Here is a 20792-nt window from a genome sequence, read left to right as displayed (position 1 = left end):
TCCTTCTCATGCAACAACATTATTCTTAAATAACAGGTTTGTAGAAGAAGGGGAGCAAAGGAGTACATGGGCATGAGGAAAAAAGTTCTATTTAGAACTTTTTGTAAACCTTTCCTTGAGTATTTCTTTACTTCTCTAAGCTTGTATGAGTGACATTTCTTGTATGGTGAAAGAATGTTTATTGCTAAGTACTACAGTTTCCTTCTATCGATTCTTGTGTAGTGTTCATTCCTTGGCCTAAATAAAAAGTTGCCTGAAAATGAAAAAATACCCTGAAACAAAACCTCCCACTTTCTTCATTGCAACATGATTATTGTTTTATAAAGTGTTCCAGATGCAGAGATTGAAGTCTTCTTTTTAGGTGGAAGCCGCAAAGAAAGCATACCATGCGGCCTGTAAAGAGGAGAAACTGGCTATATCCAGAGAGACAAATAGCAAAGCTGATCCAGCACTAAATCCTGAACAACTTAAGAAATTACAAGACAAAGTGGAGAGAAGCAAACAAGATGTACTAAAGGTATATTTAATCTATAGCTTGTGCATATCTAAGCTTTTTTCTCCTGAATGTGATACAAACCACAGTGCAGCACACTTTCAGTTATGATCCTATACCAATATTTAACAGTTTTCTCCTGTGTGTCATTGATTAGTTCTTCTGTAAAGAATGGATAATACATTACCTCTTTTTCACATAAGTACTTTGAGTAGCGAAGGAAGTATAACTTCTGGATTTTCACTGTGTTATTCTACTTATTTACTAGTGAGGATTGAGTTATTTCATTTGAGAGGCTGTGAAGATAGATGCTTAAAGCTTGATTAAAATTGTTGTTGGTCTTGACTGTAGGATTTTTTTTTTTTTTTAAGAAAGTAAGCTGATATAATGTATTTAAATAAAAGTAAATACACTTGAGGAAATGCTTTTCCATTGCCCAGTTTGGTTTATCTCTCTAGCAGGCTTCTGCCTAGAGCTTTGTCCTATGTGACTCTTAACTTTTTTGAAAAAACTTTTCCCTCTGAGATGCTGCTCTGTGATCTGGGAGGCTGATGTTATGTTGGGTGGGATCTTTTAATTCATGTTTCTGGTCTATTGCTGTAAATTAGTCTAAAGTTTGAGGTTCAGTTTAATAGAGCTCACTGGGTATGTGATTTTATGTTCACAGGAATTTATGCAACAGTATTCTCTTCATACCTCTCAGCGTACTATGTGGATTGCTGAAGGGGAAATGCTAACATTCTGAATTTATTTGGAGATCTTTAAATAAGACCTGTAACTTGAAAAATTGTTTACTCTGTTATACTTTGTACCTCCTTTGTTTTTTATCGTTAGTGTTACATTAACATTTGTCATGGTTTCTTTTGAAAAGCTGGAGAGGAGGCCTAGAACTGTATTATAATAGTTTTGTATTTTTTTTTTTAGATAACTTCAATAATTTTGTAATTTTGTTAGATAACTCTCATTGGGATCTAACACAGATTGAAGTTATAAAAAGAGAATGCAGTTTGGGATCTTCTAGTCTAAGCCTTGTCCATTACTATATTGAGTCTTGTAGGATGGTAATAAAATATTGCTAATTATTTTTTTCCCTTTTTTTCCTCCCTCCCCAGACAAAAGAAAAGTATGAAAAATCACTTAAAGAATTAGATAGTGTGACACCTCAGTATATGGAAAACATGGAGCAGGTATTTGAACAGTGTCAGCAGTTTGAGGAAAAACGCTTACGTTTCTTTCGAGAAGTGTTACTGGAAGTTCAAAAACATCTTGACTTGTCTAATGTTGCAAGGTAAAACTGTGTAAGACCTTAAAATTAACACTAACGAGCAAAAAAATATTCAATACATCAAGTAGATAAGTTTAAAACCTGAATTGTTTCTACTTTTCTTGCTTCAATTTGCTTATAGTGTAAGAGGACCTTCTTTGTTTTGTCCACGATCAGACTTGCATCTATCCCTAGCATTTGCTAGTCTTATTGAACTTTATTAAATGAACTAGTAAGTCTTCATCCTTGATGTATTTTCATAATCAAATGTGTACCAATTTGAAAAGATTCAGAGCTTAAAGAAAATGGATCAAGGACTGGGAAAGGAGAGTTTTGTTGTGTTATGTCTTCAATGTGTATTGGAGAACAAACTAGATTTTATTAGTGTAAGACAGCATAAGTTTCTTACTCTGAACACATCTACTGTTGAAATGCTAGAGCTCAGTCTAAAGTAATACAGGAATTACCTTTAACTTGTAGAAGTGTTAAAGATCCATTGGCTGACCATCACTGAACTTAATTTCAAAGTCAGCTTTTTATACTGTAGTATGTGTAAAAAATGCGTTGTACTTTATTTTCTGCCTGGAGCTTCCTCCCTGAATTCCAAGAGATCTAAACTTCTGCTACAGTACTCAAACCAGAGCTCATAAAGTTTTTGTCAGACCATGTAGCATGTCATCAACTACTACAGGCCACTCTGATACAAAAATACTTATCTGTCAGCAAGACAGCAGTTTAAATGATTTTGTGTTGTCTTGCATTTGAGAGGTAAGCTGCTGGAGTACTTGCAGCAAATGTTGCAACAGTGGTGGAATTTACATCCCACTTGTAATAGCAATTTTTTCATATGTAGTCTAAGTTGGCACTTAATTTAAAGGGAAAAAAGTGTACTCTTGGCTTGCTGCTCATTTCTACTCTGTCTTCTGGTGGTGACAGAACTGATATAGTAGTCCATTCAATTGGAATTAATGAGCTGGTCAAGGTAACCTAGGACAGAAAGAATCTGGTTTGTTCTGAATGATGTTCTAATCAGTGTTTTAAGTTGACTTAAGTTGAGTTCAGCCCCACAAATCTTAGTGCTGGCACAAAAAAAGGGGTGATGGGGCAAGAATATATATAGCTAGCAATAGGTAAGAGCAAGATCACTTATTTCGGCATTATCATCATTTTGGTTTGCTTCAAAGTTCTTACTGTTGAAAGCAGTTTCTTTTTCTCTGAGAGAAAGATAGTTAGGATTGTCATCCATTTGAATTCAGTTTAATTGCATTGAAACAAACAACAGATCAGAAATAAATAAGAAGTGGTTAACTTAAAAAGGCAGGGTGGGGAAAACTGCAGAAGGTGAGCAAGTGGAGGAGCAGTGGTTTTCCTTTTAAGGTACTTGGGAGATTTGGGTGAAGTGTCTTATGGTAAGTTAGTAAGGTGAAAACAAGGAAAGGAGCTATTAGGATAAAACTAGAGACAAAGCAACCGTAACTGTTTATTTCACTATCTTGCTCTCTTTGCATATAAAGAGATAAAAAGAGTAAAATAAACTCCTAGAAGAAGGTCTGTGTTTTAACTTTAAGACAGACTGATAAAACTGAAGAGCACAGTCCAGAAAGTAGTCATGTCTTGTTTTCTGTGACTGTAGATGTCCAGTTGTTTGTTGATTTGGGTTAACTGATGAGTCATTCAAACAGATTAATTCAGTTTCTCAAAATGCATGCCTCTCCATTGCTTAAATACATTCAAAGAAACTCCACTGTAGTCAAATACCGCATACATGTTAGTCAAAATATAGAAATTTACAAGTTTGGTAATACATCTTAAGAGATACTTTGACTCCTTGATAATGTAGCACTAATGAATTGTAAGTCTAGATTTTGTGTGACTTGACCTGGAAGGATTTCCACAAATTCCCTCTAGCTTGAGGATAGACTGCTAATTTTGTGTCACATTTGAGCATTGTAGATGTTGTGTTAAGACCTCTTTATACTGTGTGGGTTCCATATTGCACCATATTTTATTTTTTTTTTTAAAAAGTGGGGGGGAGAGGGGAGAGTTGTATATGTAATCACAGCCTGTAGAACAAATATATCACATACATGGTTTGGGATCAAAATTGTATCTGTAATGTGGCTTCTATTCTATGAATAATTTAAAGTTACTAGAATTCAATGTGGCAAATAATAATTAGACTCAAAGATAGGTAAAAGCAGCAAGGTTCTTTTTTCTAGTGTTTGATATTTTAAGTAAATAGTATAATTAAAATCAGAGTACCTAAAACAGTAAAAGCCATTAGCAGGTATAAAAAATAGACGCTTTCTTATGCATTTTAAAAACACATTTCAGAATCACAGAATCACAGAATTTTCTAGGTTGGAAGAGACCTCAAGGTCATCGAGTCCAACCTCTGACCTAACGCTAACAGTCCCCACTAAACCATTTCCCTAAGCTCTACATCTAAACGTCTTTTAAAGACCTCCAGGGATGGTGACTCCACCACTTCCCTGGGCAGCCTGTTCCAGTGCCTCACAACCCTTTCAGTGAAGAAGTTCTTCCTAACATCTAACCTAAAACTCCCCTGGCTCAACTTAAGCCCATTCCCCCTCGTCCTGTCACCAGGCACGTGGGAGAACAGGCCAACCCCCACCTCGCTACAGCCTCCCTTGAGGTACCTATAAAGAGCGATAAGGTCGCCCCTGAGCCTTCTCTTCTCCAGGCTGAACAAGCCCAGCTCCCTCAGCCGCTCCTCGTAGGACTTGTTCTCCAGGCCCCTCACCAGCTTCGTCGCCCTTCTCTGCACCCGCTCAAGCACCTCCATGTCCTTCTTGTAGCGAGGGGCCCAAAACTGAACACAGTACTCGAGGTGCGGCCTCACCAGAGCTGAGTACAGGGGGACGATCACCTCCCTAGCCCTGCTGGTCACACTGTTCCTGATACAAGCCAGGATGCCGTTGGCCTTCTTGGCCACCTGAGCACACTGCTGGCTCATATTCAACCGACTATCCACCATCACTCCCAGGTCCTTCTCTGCCTGGCAGCTCTCCAACCATTCCTCTCCCAGCCTGTAGCTCTGCTTGGGGTTATTGCACCCCAGGTGCAGGACCTGGCACTTGGCCTTGTTGAACTTCATGCAGTTGACCTCAGCCCATCGGTGCAGCCTATCCAGATCCTCCTGCAGAGCTTTCCTACCCTCAAGCAGATCGACACACGCACCTAACTTGGTGTCATCTGCGAACTTACTGAGGGTGCACTCGATGCCCTCGTCCAGATCATCGATGAAGATATTAAAGAGGACTGACCCCAGCACCGAGCCCTGGGGGACGCCACTAGTGACTGGCCTCCAACTGGACTTGGCTCCATTCACCACGACTCTTTGGGCCCGGCTATCCAGCCAGTTTCTAACCCAACGAAGCGTGCGCCAGTCCAAGCCAAGAGCAGCCAGTTTCTTGAGGAGAATGCTGTGGGAGACGGTGTCAAAAGCCTTGCTGAAGTCAAGGTAGACCACATCCACAGCCTTTCCCTCATCCACCCAGCGCGTCACTCTGTCATAGAAGGAGATCAGGTTCGTCAGGCATGACCTGCCTTTCATAAAGCCATGCTGACTGGGCCTGATCGCCTGCTTCCCCTTCAAGTGCTGCATGATGACTCTCAGGAGGATCTGCTCCATGAGCTTTCCTGGCACTGAGGTCAAACTGACAGGCCTATAGTTTCCCGGGTCTGCCCTCCGGCCCTTCTTGTAGATGGGCGTCACGTTTGCTAGCCGCCAGTCGATTGGGACCTCCCCCGATAGCCAGGACTGCTGATAAATGATGGATAGTGGCTTGGCCAGCTCCTCTGCCAGTTCCCTCAGTACCCTTGGGTGGATCCCATCCGGCCCCATCGACTTGTGCACATCTAAGTGCTGTAGCAGGTCACCAACCAGTTCTTCATGGATAATGAGGGCCACATCCTGCTCCCCATCCCCTTCCACCAGCTCAGGGTACTGAGTATCCAGAGAACATCCGGTATTGCCGCTAAAGACTGAGGCAAAGAAGGCATTGAGCACCTCCGCCTTTTCCTCATCTCTTGTAACTAAGTTTCCCCCCGCATCCAGTAAAGGATGGAGATTCTCCTTAATCCTCCTTTTTGTGTTGATGTATTTATAGAAACGTTTTTTGTTATCTTTAACGGCAGTAGCCAGATTGAGCTCCAGATGAGCTTTGGCCTTCCTAATTTTGTCCCTGCACAGCCTTGCTACTTCTTTAAAGTCCTTCTTAGTGGCCTGCCCACTTTTCCAAAGCTTATAAACCCTCTTTTTCCTCCTAAGATCAAGCCACAATTCTCTGTTGAGCCAGGCCGGTCTTCTTCCCCACCAGCTCGTCTTTGGGCACGTGGGGACAGACCGTTCCTGCGCCATTAAGACTTCCCTCTTGAAGAGCGCCCAGCCTTCCTGGACCCCTCTGCCCTTCAGAACCACCTCCCAAGGGACTCCACCAACTAGTGTCCTGAGCAGCTCAAAGTCAGCCCTCCGAAAGTCCAATACAGCGGTTTTACTGGTCCCCTTCCTGGCCTCGCCAAGAATAGTGAACTCCACCATTGCGTGGTCACTCTGCCCGAGACAGCTCCCGACGATCACGTCCTCCACCAGTCCTTCTCTGTTTGTGAAGAGAAGGTCTAGCGGGGCACCTCCCCTGGTAGGCTCACTAACCAGCTGCGTCAGGAAGCTATCTTCCACGCTCTCCAGAATTTAACTCTGTTTCAGGTTTGAGATTTTAATTTTTATAATGAATCATAATTCTAATTGAATTAAGAACTGAGTTTCACAGAATGTAAATGTAGCACAAAAACAGTTTCTACTGTTGCATAGACAAGCTTTTAAATTCAAGAAACTTCAAGATTGGCATTTGATGTTAACATTCCTACTTAAATCTTACTGACAGCTAATTAAATTGCTTTACAAAACAGTAGTAATACTTAAATCTTGTAAATAAGGATTTTTTTTCACTGAACTTTTAGCAAGTTTGTTACTGTTCCTTTTTTTACAGGCAGTTAATAGCCTGTCCCAGAGAGCTTTTAAAATGTCTTGCTGTAATTTTTTTCAATACTATTGTGAACTTTGAACTTTTTTATTTAATATGGTTAGAGGATTTGCTGTTTCTAAATGGTGTACTAAATTTGAAGACAAATTTGTTTTGCAGTTACAAAAATATCTACCGTGAACTGGAACAGAACATCAAAACAGCAGATGCTGTTGAAGACTTGCGGTGGTTTAGAGCTAATCAAGGTCCAGGGATGTCAATGAATTGGCCTCAGTTTGAGGTAAGATCAGAGTAATGAAAGCCCAGACTTATGTCTGGTTTTTATGTCCTTGCTTTTTGTCACACTCCTTTCTGGTGAAACTCTTAGATTCAGACTTACAGCAGTGAATTTTGTTGTTTTTACAAGCCCTAACAGTTTTTATTTTCTTGATTCCATTGGAGTCCTCACTGCCTCTACTTTTGGAGGTGATTGTATCAAATACCAGTTTAAACAGAAAAGGGTGAGAAACTTTTTTTTTTTTTTTTTTTTGAAGCTGAAATCATTAGTAACCCATGTTTTAGTTGCTGTACCTCTGACATCTGTATATGTGATTCTCCCTTTATAGTGTCACACTTCAATTTTGAATCTCCTTGTTATCACTTAATGGTCAAGTAGGCAGCAAATACTATTGAAATAGGTTTAAGTATTTCAGTTCTGAAAACTTTGAAGCCTTTAACTATTTTGTCCAATACCATTATATTAAAAAAAAAAAAAAAAGTTCCACCTTGCACCAGTTAATTATACTGCTGAATACCATTTTCAAAAGAAATAAAGCTTTTGAGGAATGTTTTGCTAACTCAGTGTAGGAGAAACAAGTATCAAAATGTATCAGTGAAGATCATACTAGTGGAGTACTGAAAGGCTGGAATGAATTTCTGACCAGAACCATGGGATTAATTGAAATAATTTCTGGGCATTAAGTTAATAGAGTGGAAACCTCAATTATGGAGTACAAAGTATTCTGTTTTAAACGTAATGGAAAGTATCACTTTTAAACATTGAATAACTTCAGATTTGAAGGTTTGGGGAAGAAAACTCATACCAGTACTGCAGTATTTCTTTGCCTGAAGCATGGAACTACAGTTACTTCTGTGTGGGGAAATACAATGTTTGTGAAAAAGCATGGTAATTATCACAAAATTCTGTTGTTACTATTTTTCTAATCGAGTGTTTTTTCATTTACATGCTACAAGGATGACGTAAGTAAAACAAAGTCATGATCAAACAAATATGAAATTGCATTATAAACTGCAAATATACTTAGGTCAGTAATCTTTAAATTGAGGTGACTCAGAAATCCAGTATGTATTTGTATGAGGTTAAAATAATAAGGTGCCTTTGAAAAGTTGGTCAGAAATCACTTAAGACTCACCATGCTACATGTACAAACCAGTAATAGCATCTCGCAAAATCTTTATTTTTTCTTAATATTTCACAGGTTATTTTTTGCATTGCAAATATCTCCTGACACTTTTTTGAAACTTATTAAGGCTTCTGAATATGAAACATGCCTAAGTGTAGGATGTTTACTTGTGTCCAGTTAGTTCTCTGGTGCCTGTTTTATATTGGTATGCAGCCTAGTTTGACTGGAAAGGTATAAGTTCTGTTCAGATCTCATCATGCCTGTCCATTTGCCTTCTGAAACTTGTGAATGTTTCAGAACATCAAGGAGAGGATGCTTAACAAATGACATCACGTTTTGTCAACAATTGTGTTGATTTGAGCCTTGACTTTTTTTGGATGGCTTTTAAGGACAATAAATTTACTAGATCTGGAGTGCAGTACTTTAAGTATTTGCTCACATTTCAGGGACAAGAGAAGTTCTATGCAATGACTTTAAAAAAAAAAAAGCTCCTTTATCGGCCAGTCCTGGAGCGCTTCTTGAGAAGTAAACCTGTTATGTAAAGTAGATTGTAATGCTTTTTAAAATTAAATGTACTTATAAAGTTAGATGTCTTGGCGTTATTTGAAACAGTAAAACTTCTTGGTACCACTTTGAAAGAGCTGCACTGATCAACTCCTTAGACTTCTCCAGTTGTCTGTCATATGTCTGGTATTTTAAGTCTTTTCAAGGTGTTCAGAATGCTAAGCAGGGAAGTACAGGTCACTCTGGTATTTGTGAGTAGCACAGGTATCCTAGCATTGTTAGGATGGATGAGAACTATTATAGAAACATTAAGAGTAACTTACCCTTACAATAACTATTTGTACAGCTGTATGTATGAATGTATGTTCCATAACTCAGTCTGAAAAATTAAATATGATTATTAATTGTTCAATTAGGTTGCTCAATCACTTTTTGCGTTCGTTTTTAGGAGTGGTCTGCGGATCTGAATCGCACTCTCAGTAGAAGAGAAAAGAAGAAGGCTTCTGATGGAGTGACTCTGACTGGTATTAATCAGACAGGAGATCAAGTTTCCCAGCCTAACAAACATAGCAGGTATTTTTTTTCATGCCTAAAAAGACTAAACAGAAAGGACTGTTCAATATTACAAGCTATACAGGATCAAAAAGCCAGTGTACAACTAAACATTACTCACCTGTGAGCATTTTTAAAACAGCTTTCTGCAGCTCACAAAATATTTTGGGAATTATTCTCTATTTCACATTTCTCTTTCCACTGTGAATTATAAGAACCCGAATTACATGAGTAACTGAACTCAGTAGTTAATCTGGGAGTTAGTCTGTTGCTATTTTCCCATCTCTAGAAATGACATTTTACTTTGAAATCTTAGTCTGAAAAATGTGTAGTTGCTTCACAATTCTGGATGTCATTAATACATAACTGTTAGCATCAGCTTCCTCAGAAAGTAATGAAACTGGGTAGAAAAATAGCACTGCCTTTTATTGCAGGCAGTAAGAAAAAAGAAAAATTGTGGTCCACAACAGAAATTCTACTTCTGGAGGAAATGTATCATATGTGAGACTTCCAGAACTTTCTAGGATCTTTCACTACACTTGATGGATAGTGGGTTTTTTTTGTTCTTTTTGTTTTTTTTTGGCTGGAGAAGGGGTCTGCTAAGAAACTACTTAATGGGACACCAGTGACAGTGTGTTTACCCTTAAACAGATAGGGTCACCATAATGCTCTTTCTTTTCCAAATTAGCAGTCTTAGTGTCCAGAGTAACACAGTGCAGTCAGTACAATCAAGTTACAATCCCTTTGAAGATGAAGAAGATACTGGGAGTACTGTCAGTGAAAAGGAGGACAATAAGATCAAAAAGTTGGTGAAATGTTGTTTTCTTAATCGTTTTCACACTTGCACTTTCTCTATCCAGGGTTTTCAGTTTTTGGTTTCTGTAACACTATGCTAGTTGGTGCATGAAGTCCTTTTAAGAGGTTGTGTAAGCACAACACTGTAACTTAACTTGTTTTTCCTAACAGATGCCACATCTGTTGCCTTGATCTTCTTTGGTTTGAAACTACTGGGGTTATCGGCAGTTCCTAACAGAACTGCCGTTGCTTTTTTCCTTCCTTTACCAGTCCTATAAAATGTTGAAGTTGATGGGTTTTTCTAATGAAAGTGCTTTGTTTTCTGGAGCTTTACTGCTGTGTTCTCTTGCTGAACAAGTCTGCTTTTATGATTGCTTTCTTTTTGTTTAGGACTTTCTCAGACAGCTGTCTGTTGCTTCAGTATGCCTACCTAGGGATATCGTATCACTGTCTTAAATGGCATGTGCATGCTCAACATTGAACACTTTTTAAACAATCAAATTGTTGCTCTATAATGAGGCTTTTATATTGGTGATTGCAACATACAAAAAGTTAAAAGCTACTGTAGGGGTCCACAGAGAGATGGGAGATTCTACAAAGCAGTTTAAATACCTCATTGTTCTCATCTGATATCTGAACAGCTTTTACCTTTCTAGAATAAATAACCCCATGGATTCTACAAGTTTCTTGTTAGAGAAGTTGCTGGAGTTTATGGGAAAGTTGCCCTTCACTTTTTTCCTTTTCGCTTTTTTTTAACTTGTAAAATGTATTGTAAGAATGTGGCTTTACTTATTTTTCTGATTAAGGCATTGCCAGCTAAAGGTAGATAAGATAGAAATAAAGCTTCAAAACAGGGATTTACAGAGAAGTTTAAGCTTAACTAGGGGAACTGATATGTTGGGGTGTTTCTAATCTCCTAATCAAGGGCAGAAAAAGTAATTTAAAAATTGTTTTTAGTGTTAGCAGCTATGAAAAAAACCAAAGCTACCCTGCAGATTGGTCCGATGAAGAGTCCAACAATCCTTTCTCTTCCACTGATGCAAATGGAGATACCAATCCATTTGATGAAGATGCTTCTCCTGCAATGGAAGTGAGAGTGCGTGCACTCTATGACTATGAGGGCCAAGAGCAAGATGAACTCAGCTTTAAAGCTGGTAAGTGTGCAGCATTCTCTTAAAGCATTTCAAAAGAAGAAATGGGACAAATAAGGAGTTTTTCTCTTCAGCATTTATTTTCTGAAGTCACTCGTCTCTCTGAATGTACAACTCCACTTACAGGATCCTATCTAGCCCCTGTTCTTCCTGATAGCAGTTCTTGGTATCCTGTATTTGGAAGTAATGAATTCTAATCTGTTTGGAAGGTATTGATATATCTGTTTGGTATACTCCCTTCTTACTGTCTTTGTGTTAAACAAAATGGTGAGCTGCAGAACTGATAAACTCATCTCCTTTTCTTAGTTGGTGATAGCAGAAGCTGTTGCTTTTAGCTGTGCACAGATCCTGGCCCCAAAGTTCTTTTTTGAAAAAAAAAGAAAAGATTACAGCACCAAATCTTAAAACAATAAATAATACCTAATCAACTGGAAGTACTCTCTTTTTGGTCTCCAATTTTTGACATTGCTGACGTGTTTTTTGTTTGTTTGTTTTAGTTGAAAACTTACGGACAGAATTTTTTACTTTCACTCCCTCTGGTGTACCTAAGCATAGTAGCTCTACTGTATTTATCCAGTTTTGTCATCTTTCATTATGTTAGAGTACACTGACTTAAACATCTCCTTTCTTGGGATGACGTCTTGTTTCCCTTGAGCTTTAAAGTCTGTTCCTTTCTTTGCATTTTACCTCCTTGCTGCAGTTGAGAGAACAGAATAGAGGCATACAAGTGACAAGCCTGTGTGACGAGAGACACACAAGTGATAGTATGTTTCCACAATACAAAGTTGTCAAAAGGTTGTGGTGGTTGCATGCCATGGATGCTGCCGCCTCCAGTTTGTATAGGCTAGTTCTTCCAGAAGTTGTGTGCTGAGTGAGTGCCTGAACATCTTTCTGAGCACAGAAATAGGAAACCTTTTTTCAGTTTTTCAGTCTGTACAGCCTGAAGGCAGTACCCTCTAGTGGTGGAAGGTGAAATCTATACTTTTTGACCATGTAACAGGCTGTTGTTCTACTGTCTTGCCTAGAACTGCACGTTAAAAGTTTGCTAAACAGGAAGGTAGAATAAGATTGCACGAGTAGATTAACAAAAACAGAACTTTGGTTTGTGAAAATGAGAGAGGCAATCTATTTAATCATGTCTCTTCTCCTTTGCTTGTTGCTTACTTTTTTTGTCCTGTAATGACTGACGTACTTGTAGAGGACAAACAGGATTCAAGTGTTGAAAGGTCTGAGAAAACTTTTTGTTCCACTTCCCCTTTAGCATTCATAAGAATTATGCTACTCTGCACCATCTGCAATGGGTCTTAGATGTTGCAGCTCAAAATCAGTATAGTAAACAAGTCAATGATGTAGTCAGTTATGTAGTCAATTGATGTGATCAATGAACTGTTAAACTTTCATTTTGCTTATGGGGGGAGGTGATACTCAAAACTGAATACAAATGCAGATTATTTATAAAAACAAATCACCCCATAAAACCCCAGAACCCTGGTGGTACTCTGTCCTTTCACTCTTCCCTCCTCTTTTAATAGTGAAACTCTCTACTTATGGCTTTTCTTTTTTCATAGACAAGTAATATGTGGACTTCCAAAGAGGAGGAATGGGTTGGTTTGGCCTTTAACTTTGTTAAATTATACCTTGACAGAAGAACAGTAGTAACAAAACATCTGGAGCTTTCTCTGGAATGTACAGAAGCTAAAATTATTCTTCATTCTGTAGACTTCAGCTGCTCATTTTTTCTCAGCAGGGGAGGGACATAAGCTAATCTTGAAATGTATGTATTGTGCCTGTAAAGTCAATCTGGCATTCCAAAGGCTTACAGTAATGAGCCTTTCCATGGCAGAACTAGGCAATGTTTGTATACACAGATGTAATGGTTAAGTACAAAGTTAGACATTCTGTACCAGCTGAGTGACTTGTATTAAACCACTTAAACCATGTGGTTCTCAATGGGGGCGGTCCGTAAAAATAAAGTACAGCATGTGTGAACTGTAAGAGGTGTTTGTAGGTTTAACTTAAAAATAGCTTAATGCCTTTTGAAGGAAGAACATTAAAGTACTTTATAACACCAAAGTATATGACTACATCAATCAGAAGAAAGGGATCATGCTAGGCGGTGAGTCCCCTTACAGGAGCTGAATTACAGAATGACTATAGGCAAACGTATGTAGTTTTTACACACAAGTATTAGTGTGACTATGTAGACACTGAACGTGCAATAAACTAAGTAAAAAAAAAAAAAAAAAAAAAAAACACACTTGGTCAGGCAGGAGCCAGTTTAAAACATAATCTATTTCTGTGTTCCTGTGTGGACTATGCCTAGACTCTAAGCAGCTGTCAGCACCGGTGAATTGGTGAATTCATTTTGCAGATCTGTTTAAACGTATGTGGATATTTTCCAATTGGATTTCCTTGAGTATTCAAGAAATTTGCCTACAAAGCCTTTACGATCACTTCTGGGCACATGCTGTAGCATATATGCACTGTGTGGCATCCCTCATATGTATATTTTTTTTTCAGTGTTTGAAACTAACCTTTTTATTAGTGGATTACTTCATACATGTTTTTCATTGGCAAACAGCTGTGGTAGGCTTCCAAAGAGCAGAATTTACTATCCATACTTTGAGAGCCTTTACAATCCCATAAAAGCATGGGACGTAACTGTCTAGTGTATGTCTAGCGCTCTGCCATGATTGAGAATAAATAGCTACAGCAAATACAAACCATGCAATGTTATCAAAACACGATAGTGTACACGCTATTTTTATTGTAGTTGTAAAGACTTTGTTATAACTCTGTTGTGCAGGTAATTGTCAAAAGTGGCAATGTTTCAACAGACCTCCAACTTCACTAGGTTTCCAAGTCCTAGCTGTACAAGTGCAATTGCATGGATGCTTACTGTCAGTGTGGCATGGATTTGATTAGGCATTGATTTCACTTAAAAATACACTTAATAGAAGTGGCAAGGAAGTTTGGAATTGTACACTCTCATTCTGCGTGGCTAGAAATAATCATGAAAAAAATGTAAAATGTCTCCATAAGCCAACTACAATACAGCCTACAGTGCTAAATATTTGTTCATAGCATTCTTTTATTTGTTATCTGGTAGATCTGCAAACTAGAGAAGATGGAGCTTTAACCTTTTATAATTAACAGGGCAACTATAGAAGATGCATGAAGTTCATCCATTTCTAACTCTCTCTCTCTCTCTCTCTCTCTCTCTCTCTATATATATATATATATATATATATTCCTTAGGCTATTTTTTGTTCAAAATAATATTAAGACTTTTTTAGTACTTCATGTATTTACAGCCATTAGGGACTGGTTAATATCATCAGCATATATTTCCTTTTGCTTACTAAGATGAAACACAAATCTGTTGTATGCAGAGAAATAATTAGATGCAAATAAGTTGCATGTGGGGAAATAATTCCTAGGTGGTGTGGCCTTTTTTTTTTTCACGGTGGACCTTCATATGTTTATAGACAGGATCTTGGAGTCTACAGACACTATAATATCTAAGTATATCCTGAGTGAGAATGTAGAAGATTAGACATGCGCAGTGGTCAAAAAGTGGTTATGTTTATAGTTCATAAATGTCAGGATGAATAATCGGTGTTAGCTCTTGCTGTTTAAGTTAAGAATCAAATTGAGTTACTTTTTTTGAGCTAGAACTCTACATCATCTTCCAGCAATATAAAGCTAGAGCAGTAAAAGTAGTTCTATCCCAATATTTATCTCTTAAAAAGATGAGGAGTGGAAAGATGTTGCAAAGAGTAAGGTGTTAATTTCTTTAAAATCTTCCAGCATCACAGTGGTGTACTGAAAAGCTTCAATTGTAGTTTAAGAGAATTTTACTGCCACTTCTTAATTTTGTAACATCTTACTCCTTATGTTCCACCAACTCTTACACTAGCAAATATTGACAGTAAGCCTGATGAAACATTTCACTTGTGCTGACGTTTTGTTGAGTCATCAGTGTAAGATTATTCTTTTTTGCTTAGAGGTAATTTTACTATCCACAACTATCTTTGACTGTTCATACTTTTAGATATAAGGGAGCCTTCGATCTTGTAGTGAAATAACACCATGTATAAGTTGAAAAAAGTTGCATTCTTTTATTGTGTTTAAAATGCTATTCTTGAAATTGTATTAGTGTAATGTTTTAGTTTCAAAGTAGCTCCCTTCCCCCTCTTTTCTTGAAACTGGGGGCCTTTCATCCTATATGTAAATCTGTGAGTGGTATTAGTATCAAAAGAATGAAGAGCAGAGAAGTTTTCTGCTGGTACCTTAGGTGAGCAGGGGAAGAAAAGTGGACACTTTAGAAATTGTTGTCTTATCTTTCTGTTGGTGTTACTTAGAGGGTTACAGATTTATTAACAGTGCTCCTTCTTTTTGCAGGGGATGAATTAACTAAAATGGAGAATGAAGATGAACAGGGTTGGTGCAAAGGACGTCTGGATAATGGACAAGTTGGTTTATACCCAGCAAACTATGTAGAACCAATCCAGTGACAAAGGACAAAGTTAATATAGAAGTATTACAAAAGCTTTGAAGGCCTGTACAGTATATATTTAAAGTGAGAGGAAGCTGAATGATGTATAGAGTGTATATATTTTAATGGAAAGGAGAGACAGCTTGATATTGAAATCATAGCGATTTAAAGACAAGTTACAACTATTTTGATGTTTTCAGAACTTGTACTCAATGCAGTGGAAAGGGGTTAGGTGGAAAAATAATGATAGGAAAAATACTACTTAAGCTTTCTCTTCCCACATGGTCTGTTATTGTGAGTCTTAAAAACTTTTTTGCATTTTCTATGCTTGTGCCTCATCCTACCCAAGGTATGTGGCTTATGCTGACTTCTGTTTAATCGGTTATTTTAAGTGACCTTCAGTAATTTGCAACTTGAATTTTTAAGGTTATCATAGTTAATTTTCTATTTGTTCTTAGAAATGTCTGAAAGATGCAGTATTTTTTTATTTAAATGCTATGTAGTTAAGCACCTTTTTGTATGCTTGATCAAATAATACTTAAATTATGACATAGATTTAGTCAACAGTTGACTGAATGAAAACTCTTTCCATGTTGTAGTAATCTTTGTTTTCAGTGTGGCTTGAAGCTGTAAAACAAATATTGTATTTAATAATTATCTGTTACAGAAGGTTATTTGTAGCAGGTCATGGGTTGGGATTCTGTTATGAATGTTGTTTACGTGGTTTGACACTTAAATGAGTTTTCCACCTAGATTTTAAAGAGCACTCTATAAACAAAAAAATAAATCATACATAAGCCCCGGAATACTAGCTATTTCCAGCATGTTTGCAGGGAAAACAAACAAACAAACAACAACAACAACAACAACAAAACTCCTTTTAACTGCTAATGATTTTTGGGTAATTTGAAATGTTAAATCTGTGAAGACTAATTTTTTTGAACAAAGATTGTAAAATAGACCATAATGCTTTTATTAAGAGGTTATCTGTTGTGTATATGTATATATAATTTGATATTCCAAAATATAAAGAGCATTGCTATTAGTTACAAAGCCTTTCAATGTGGATAAGATTTAGACTGGCTTAAGAGTTTAAATTATAGGTATATTTAAATCTGCTCTCCTGCCATGTTCATTACTGTACTATAGACAAAGTATTCTGTGATTTAGGTTTTTGGAAGTACAGTAAATACACTAGCATACTTAAAATCTGTATTTTGGATAAATATGTGGGTCAAAAAATAAACTAGCATTGGTCCTTACATGGATTATTGTAGCAGAACACTGTAAAAAAAACAAACTACATTTGTTTGCAGTTGCAACTCAGTCATCTGTAATCCTGTCAAATAGTATGGCATTTGTGACATTTAAAACTGGGTTTTAAATTACAGCAGATTTGTGTTTAAAAATCTCAATTATCAGGTGAGTAGATATGCTACTTTAGGAAGCTACACTGTAATTAAACTAACAAATCTATTTTGAGGTAACTATAAAACACTGTTGGTAGTTTTGAACCTTTTTTTTGAGCTTATAGGTATATTTAGTCAACATTTTCAATGAATCAAAATGTGCAAGCTTAGAAAGTGGATGTATGTATGTGTCTGTCAAGGAAAACTTACCAACATAATTGTTCATCCACAAGATGGTTACTGAATTTGTCAGGAATTACTGCTTTGGGTCTCTGTATTGTAATATATTTTAGAAAACAATAAAATCTGTTAATCTCTTAAATACACAGAATGCATTCTTCTTAATTTTTCATAGTATGTGAAAATACTCTTATGAAGTAAATAATGCATTTCATTGCAGTTCAAGATGACAAAATGTATATTGTCTAAAAGAATCATAAAGAAGAGTATGCAGTTAATAGTGTTGTGCTGTTAACAAGAGGAGGTGCAGTGCACAGGGGCTCTTTGTAAGGAGACACTGCAGCGAAATGCTTATGGAAGAAGAGGAGATTCATGTCTTTTGTGATTATGTGAAATCTACTGTGAGGGTGCTTTCCCTGGTATGGTCAAGTCTGATATAGCTTGGGTGAGCAGCTGAGCTTTAAAAAAAATAATAATACATGAATCTTTTCTCTGTGGGCTTTTGCTGACTGGTAGTGAATAATATAGTGGTTCTTGTAATTGCTAGCCAGAAGTTTTATTTAGTCTCCCACATCAATACTGTATGTGTATCTTTTAATCTAAATGAAGTACTACTGCTGGTTGTCAGATTTAGTAAAGTAACCATAGAATTGAAGAGGAAGGGACCACATGAGGTCCCTTGTCCAGTGTCTAATTTAAAGCACAGTCAACTCTGCATTCAGGCCTTATAGCTGGTCTGGAAAACTTCCAAGGACTGACTCCTTAAGTTCACTGTTCAAACTGTTACAGTGCTTAATTATCCTTATTTTGTTGTCTACACACACACGTACACACACACGTACACACACCTTTCTCTGCAGTTAAAACCTGTCCTATTGCAATGTGACCATTGTTTCTTGTTCTTCTGTACTTGAATGGTGCCTGTCTCTGTTGTCTTCATAGCCTCCAAGTAGGTGGAGGAAAGCTGCTGTTAGGACCCCCTGAGTCATCTCTTTTCCAGGCTGAACAAGTCCTGTTTCCTCAGCCTCTCCTCACAGAACATGTGCTTAATTCCCCTAATTTGTCTAGTTAACAAGGCATAGCAAGAGAGTCTTTTATTTAAAAAACAAAATGAAATAAAAAGAGGGTATTTTATTAGTGAATGTGTAGAGATAAGCAGCTCCATATGCATATTCCAAAGTAATATTAAAGTTCCTCTTAATTTGTTATTTCTGAAGCTTTTAAAGCTTGACACCAAAATTATGAGCTCTTTTGTTGTCAGGCTGCGTCTTAATTTCCTTGTGTTTTTATACTGTAGTTTACGAGATAAAAATCTGTATACATATGCAAGATTCTAAAAGCAGAGGTATACTCTGCGTAATCATGTTATTGCCCTTACTTTGTCAGTTGAACAAACCAATCCATTGCTATTATCTCTTGCTGAGATGTCTGTAGAGTTGGTCTGATGTACTAAAACTGTTTTTTGCCATGGCTGAGCTGATAATTTTGAAAAAAAAAATCATTTGAAAAGCTAAGAATTAAAGCAGGCTTCACAACTGGAGATAGGTAGAGATGCTGGGTCTTCTAATTGGAAACCACTGTAGATAGGTGAGATAGCTTTGACCTAATCTGTTGATCTGGGTTGTTTTAAAATAGCTGTAGATTATTGTAAAACAAAGGAGAAAAGGGAGAGAATGGTATACTGAAGGGTATATGCAGCAGTACCTCCTGTTCTCCTAGAATTGTCTCAAAAAGAAAAAAAAAAAAAAAAAAAAACCTCTAAGATTACATAATCAATTTTTAAACCTTTTTCCAGCTTTTTCCAACCTTTCTGGTTTGGCAGAAAGTTATTCACCTCAGAACATCAGGGAGCTTGCTAATTGTGGATGAAAGCATACCTAGTGGTCAGTTTAATATTTCAGCCTGCTTTACCTCTTTTCTCCTGTTAGAAATTCAGATTCCTGTGTGATATGACATTAATCCTCTAACAAAAAGTTTCAAAAGTACTTTACAGGGTTCTTGAACCTTCCATTCAGGAAATAGCACCTATGTACACTTGAAGTTTTACTGAGCACCTGTCTACGTTGCAGAAGGTGTAACCTCTTCTCTGTAGAGAAGACTGACTGTAGAATGTTAAATGAGGTCGGTGCCAGTGGCATGTAGTGGGTACCTTGGGAAGTATATAGAAACAGGACAATACATAGTGATGCTTCTTTCAGCTGTCAACAATCTGTATCTTTGATCTATGAGGTAAGAAACTAAATTTTCTTCCTAATTTTGAACACTCAATTTACTGCATTGGCAACAACTGAACAGCAAACTACTCTCAAGAAACCTTGCCTGTGTATGAACTGATTGTTTCTTGATGTTATCAGTACAAACAATGCATTTTAGTACTAAATAAAAGTGTATTATTGATATGGTGAACTGGTTTCGAGTGGTTTTTAATGTAGTTAACATTCCTAAGCTTCATTCCCACGTTGTGGAAGTAGGCATTTGGATGCTTGCTCTCTCTACTCCAGAGAGATTTGCTGGATGGATTGTGCATACTGGAAAGATAGGTGTCTGGGACTATGTTGTATGTTTAAGGATATTTGCAGGAGAGAAGGTAACCTAAAATTTCTAGAGGTGTAGTTGGCATGAAGCAGCATGTTACCATTATGCACTATGTATGTGAGCAGTGACAAATCTTGCTCGGTGTGACCAAATTTTTCAAAGGATGTGAAGCACAGGCAAGGGAGCATAGGGTATGGAGGGTATTTCCAAATTATTTTGAACAAATCAGCATTCTTTCTCAAGGACAAAGTGACAGTGCAACTTACTGTGTATAATGGGGTCAGAGAAGGAATATGTGCTTAGACTTATGGTCTTAAACATTTTTTGTTAATGTGTCTTTTTTTTTTTTTGGCAGGGATGGTGTTAATTTTCTTCATAGTAGCTCATATGGGGCTGTGTTTTGGATTTGTGATGAAAATAGTGTTGATAACACACTGTTTCGGTTGTTTCTGAGCAGTGCTTACATGGTGTTTACCAAGGTCTTTTCTGTTTCTCTCACTGCACTGCCAGTGAGGAGGCTAGGGGTGCACGAGAAGCTGGGAGGGGGGGCACAGGCAAACAGCTAACCCAAACTGACCAAAGGCACAACCTATACCATATGGCATCATGCTCAGCAATAAAAGCTGGGGGCTATTCACCAGGCCTGCTGTTGCATGGGGACTGGCTGGGTGTTGGCTTGTGGTGAACAATTGCTTTTTTTTTGGTATCATTTTTTTTTTTTTTTTTTTTGTTTAACTGTCTATCTCAACCCACTAGTTTTCTACGTTTAGCCCTTCCAATTATCTTCTCCCATCCTGCTGGGAATGGGGAGTGGTCAAGTGGCTGGGTGGTGCTTAGCTGTCTAGCAGTGTTAAACCACAACAGTGAAGATGAAAATCAGCTGAGGGTTGAGAATGTGAGCAATGTCTGATGGGGGGAGTCAGTCTTGCTCACAGTGCTGGTCTACTACTGGTTCTGGTTAAGGACCTGCATTGCATCTAACAGCTGCTCACCAAAGTAGAG

At 37.6% G+C, this 20792-nt stretch overlaps 1 protein-coding gene across 6 annotated transcripts in view; it reads left to right on the top strand.

Moving 5' to 3' along the window:
• PACSIN2 (protein kinase C and casein kinase substrate in neurons 2) overlaps nucleotides 1–17406 on the top strand; it is a 74467-nt gene extending 57061 nt beyond the window's left edge. For 4 of the 6 annotated variants that reach the window (XM_084505772.1, XM_084505776.1, XM_084505771.1 and 1 more), the window contains 7 exons: nucleotides 362–517; nucleotides 1606–1781; nucleotides 6923–7043; nucleotides 9119–9243; nucleotides 9911–10027; nucleotides 10975–11171; nucleotides 15573–17406. In XM_084505772.1, coding sequence (XP_084361898.1) covers nucleotides 362–517; nucleotides 1606–1781; nucleotides 6923–7043; nucleotides 9119–9243; nucleotides 9911–10027; nucleotides 10975–11171; nucleotides 15573–15685 — 1005 coding nt within the window. In that variant the 3' untranslated portion in view covers nucleotides 15686–17406. The remainder of the gene's footprint in view (nucleotides 1–361; nucleotides 518–1605; nucleotides 1782–6922; nucleotides 7044–9118; nucleotides 9244–9910; nucleotides 10028–10974; nucleotides 11172–15572) is intronic. The other 2 variants (XM_084505773.1, XM_084505774.1) reach the window with 2 other exon arrangements.
• Nucleotides 17407–20792: the final 3386 nt, after the last annotated feature.

Source organism: Aythya ferina, assembly GCF_964211825.1.
Source record: "Aythya ferina genome assembly, chromosome: 1".
Taxonomy (NCBI): domain Eukaryota; kingdom Metazoa; phylum Chordata; class Aves; order Anseriformes; family Anatidae; genus Aythya; species Aythya ferina.
This window is presented reverse-complemented; position numbering and strand designations above follow the sequence as displayed.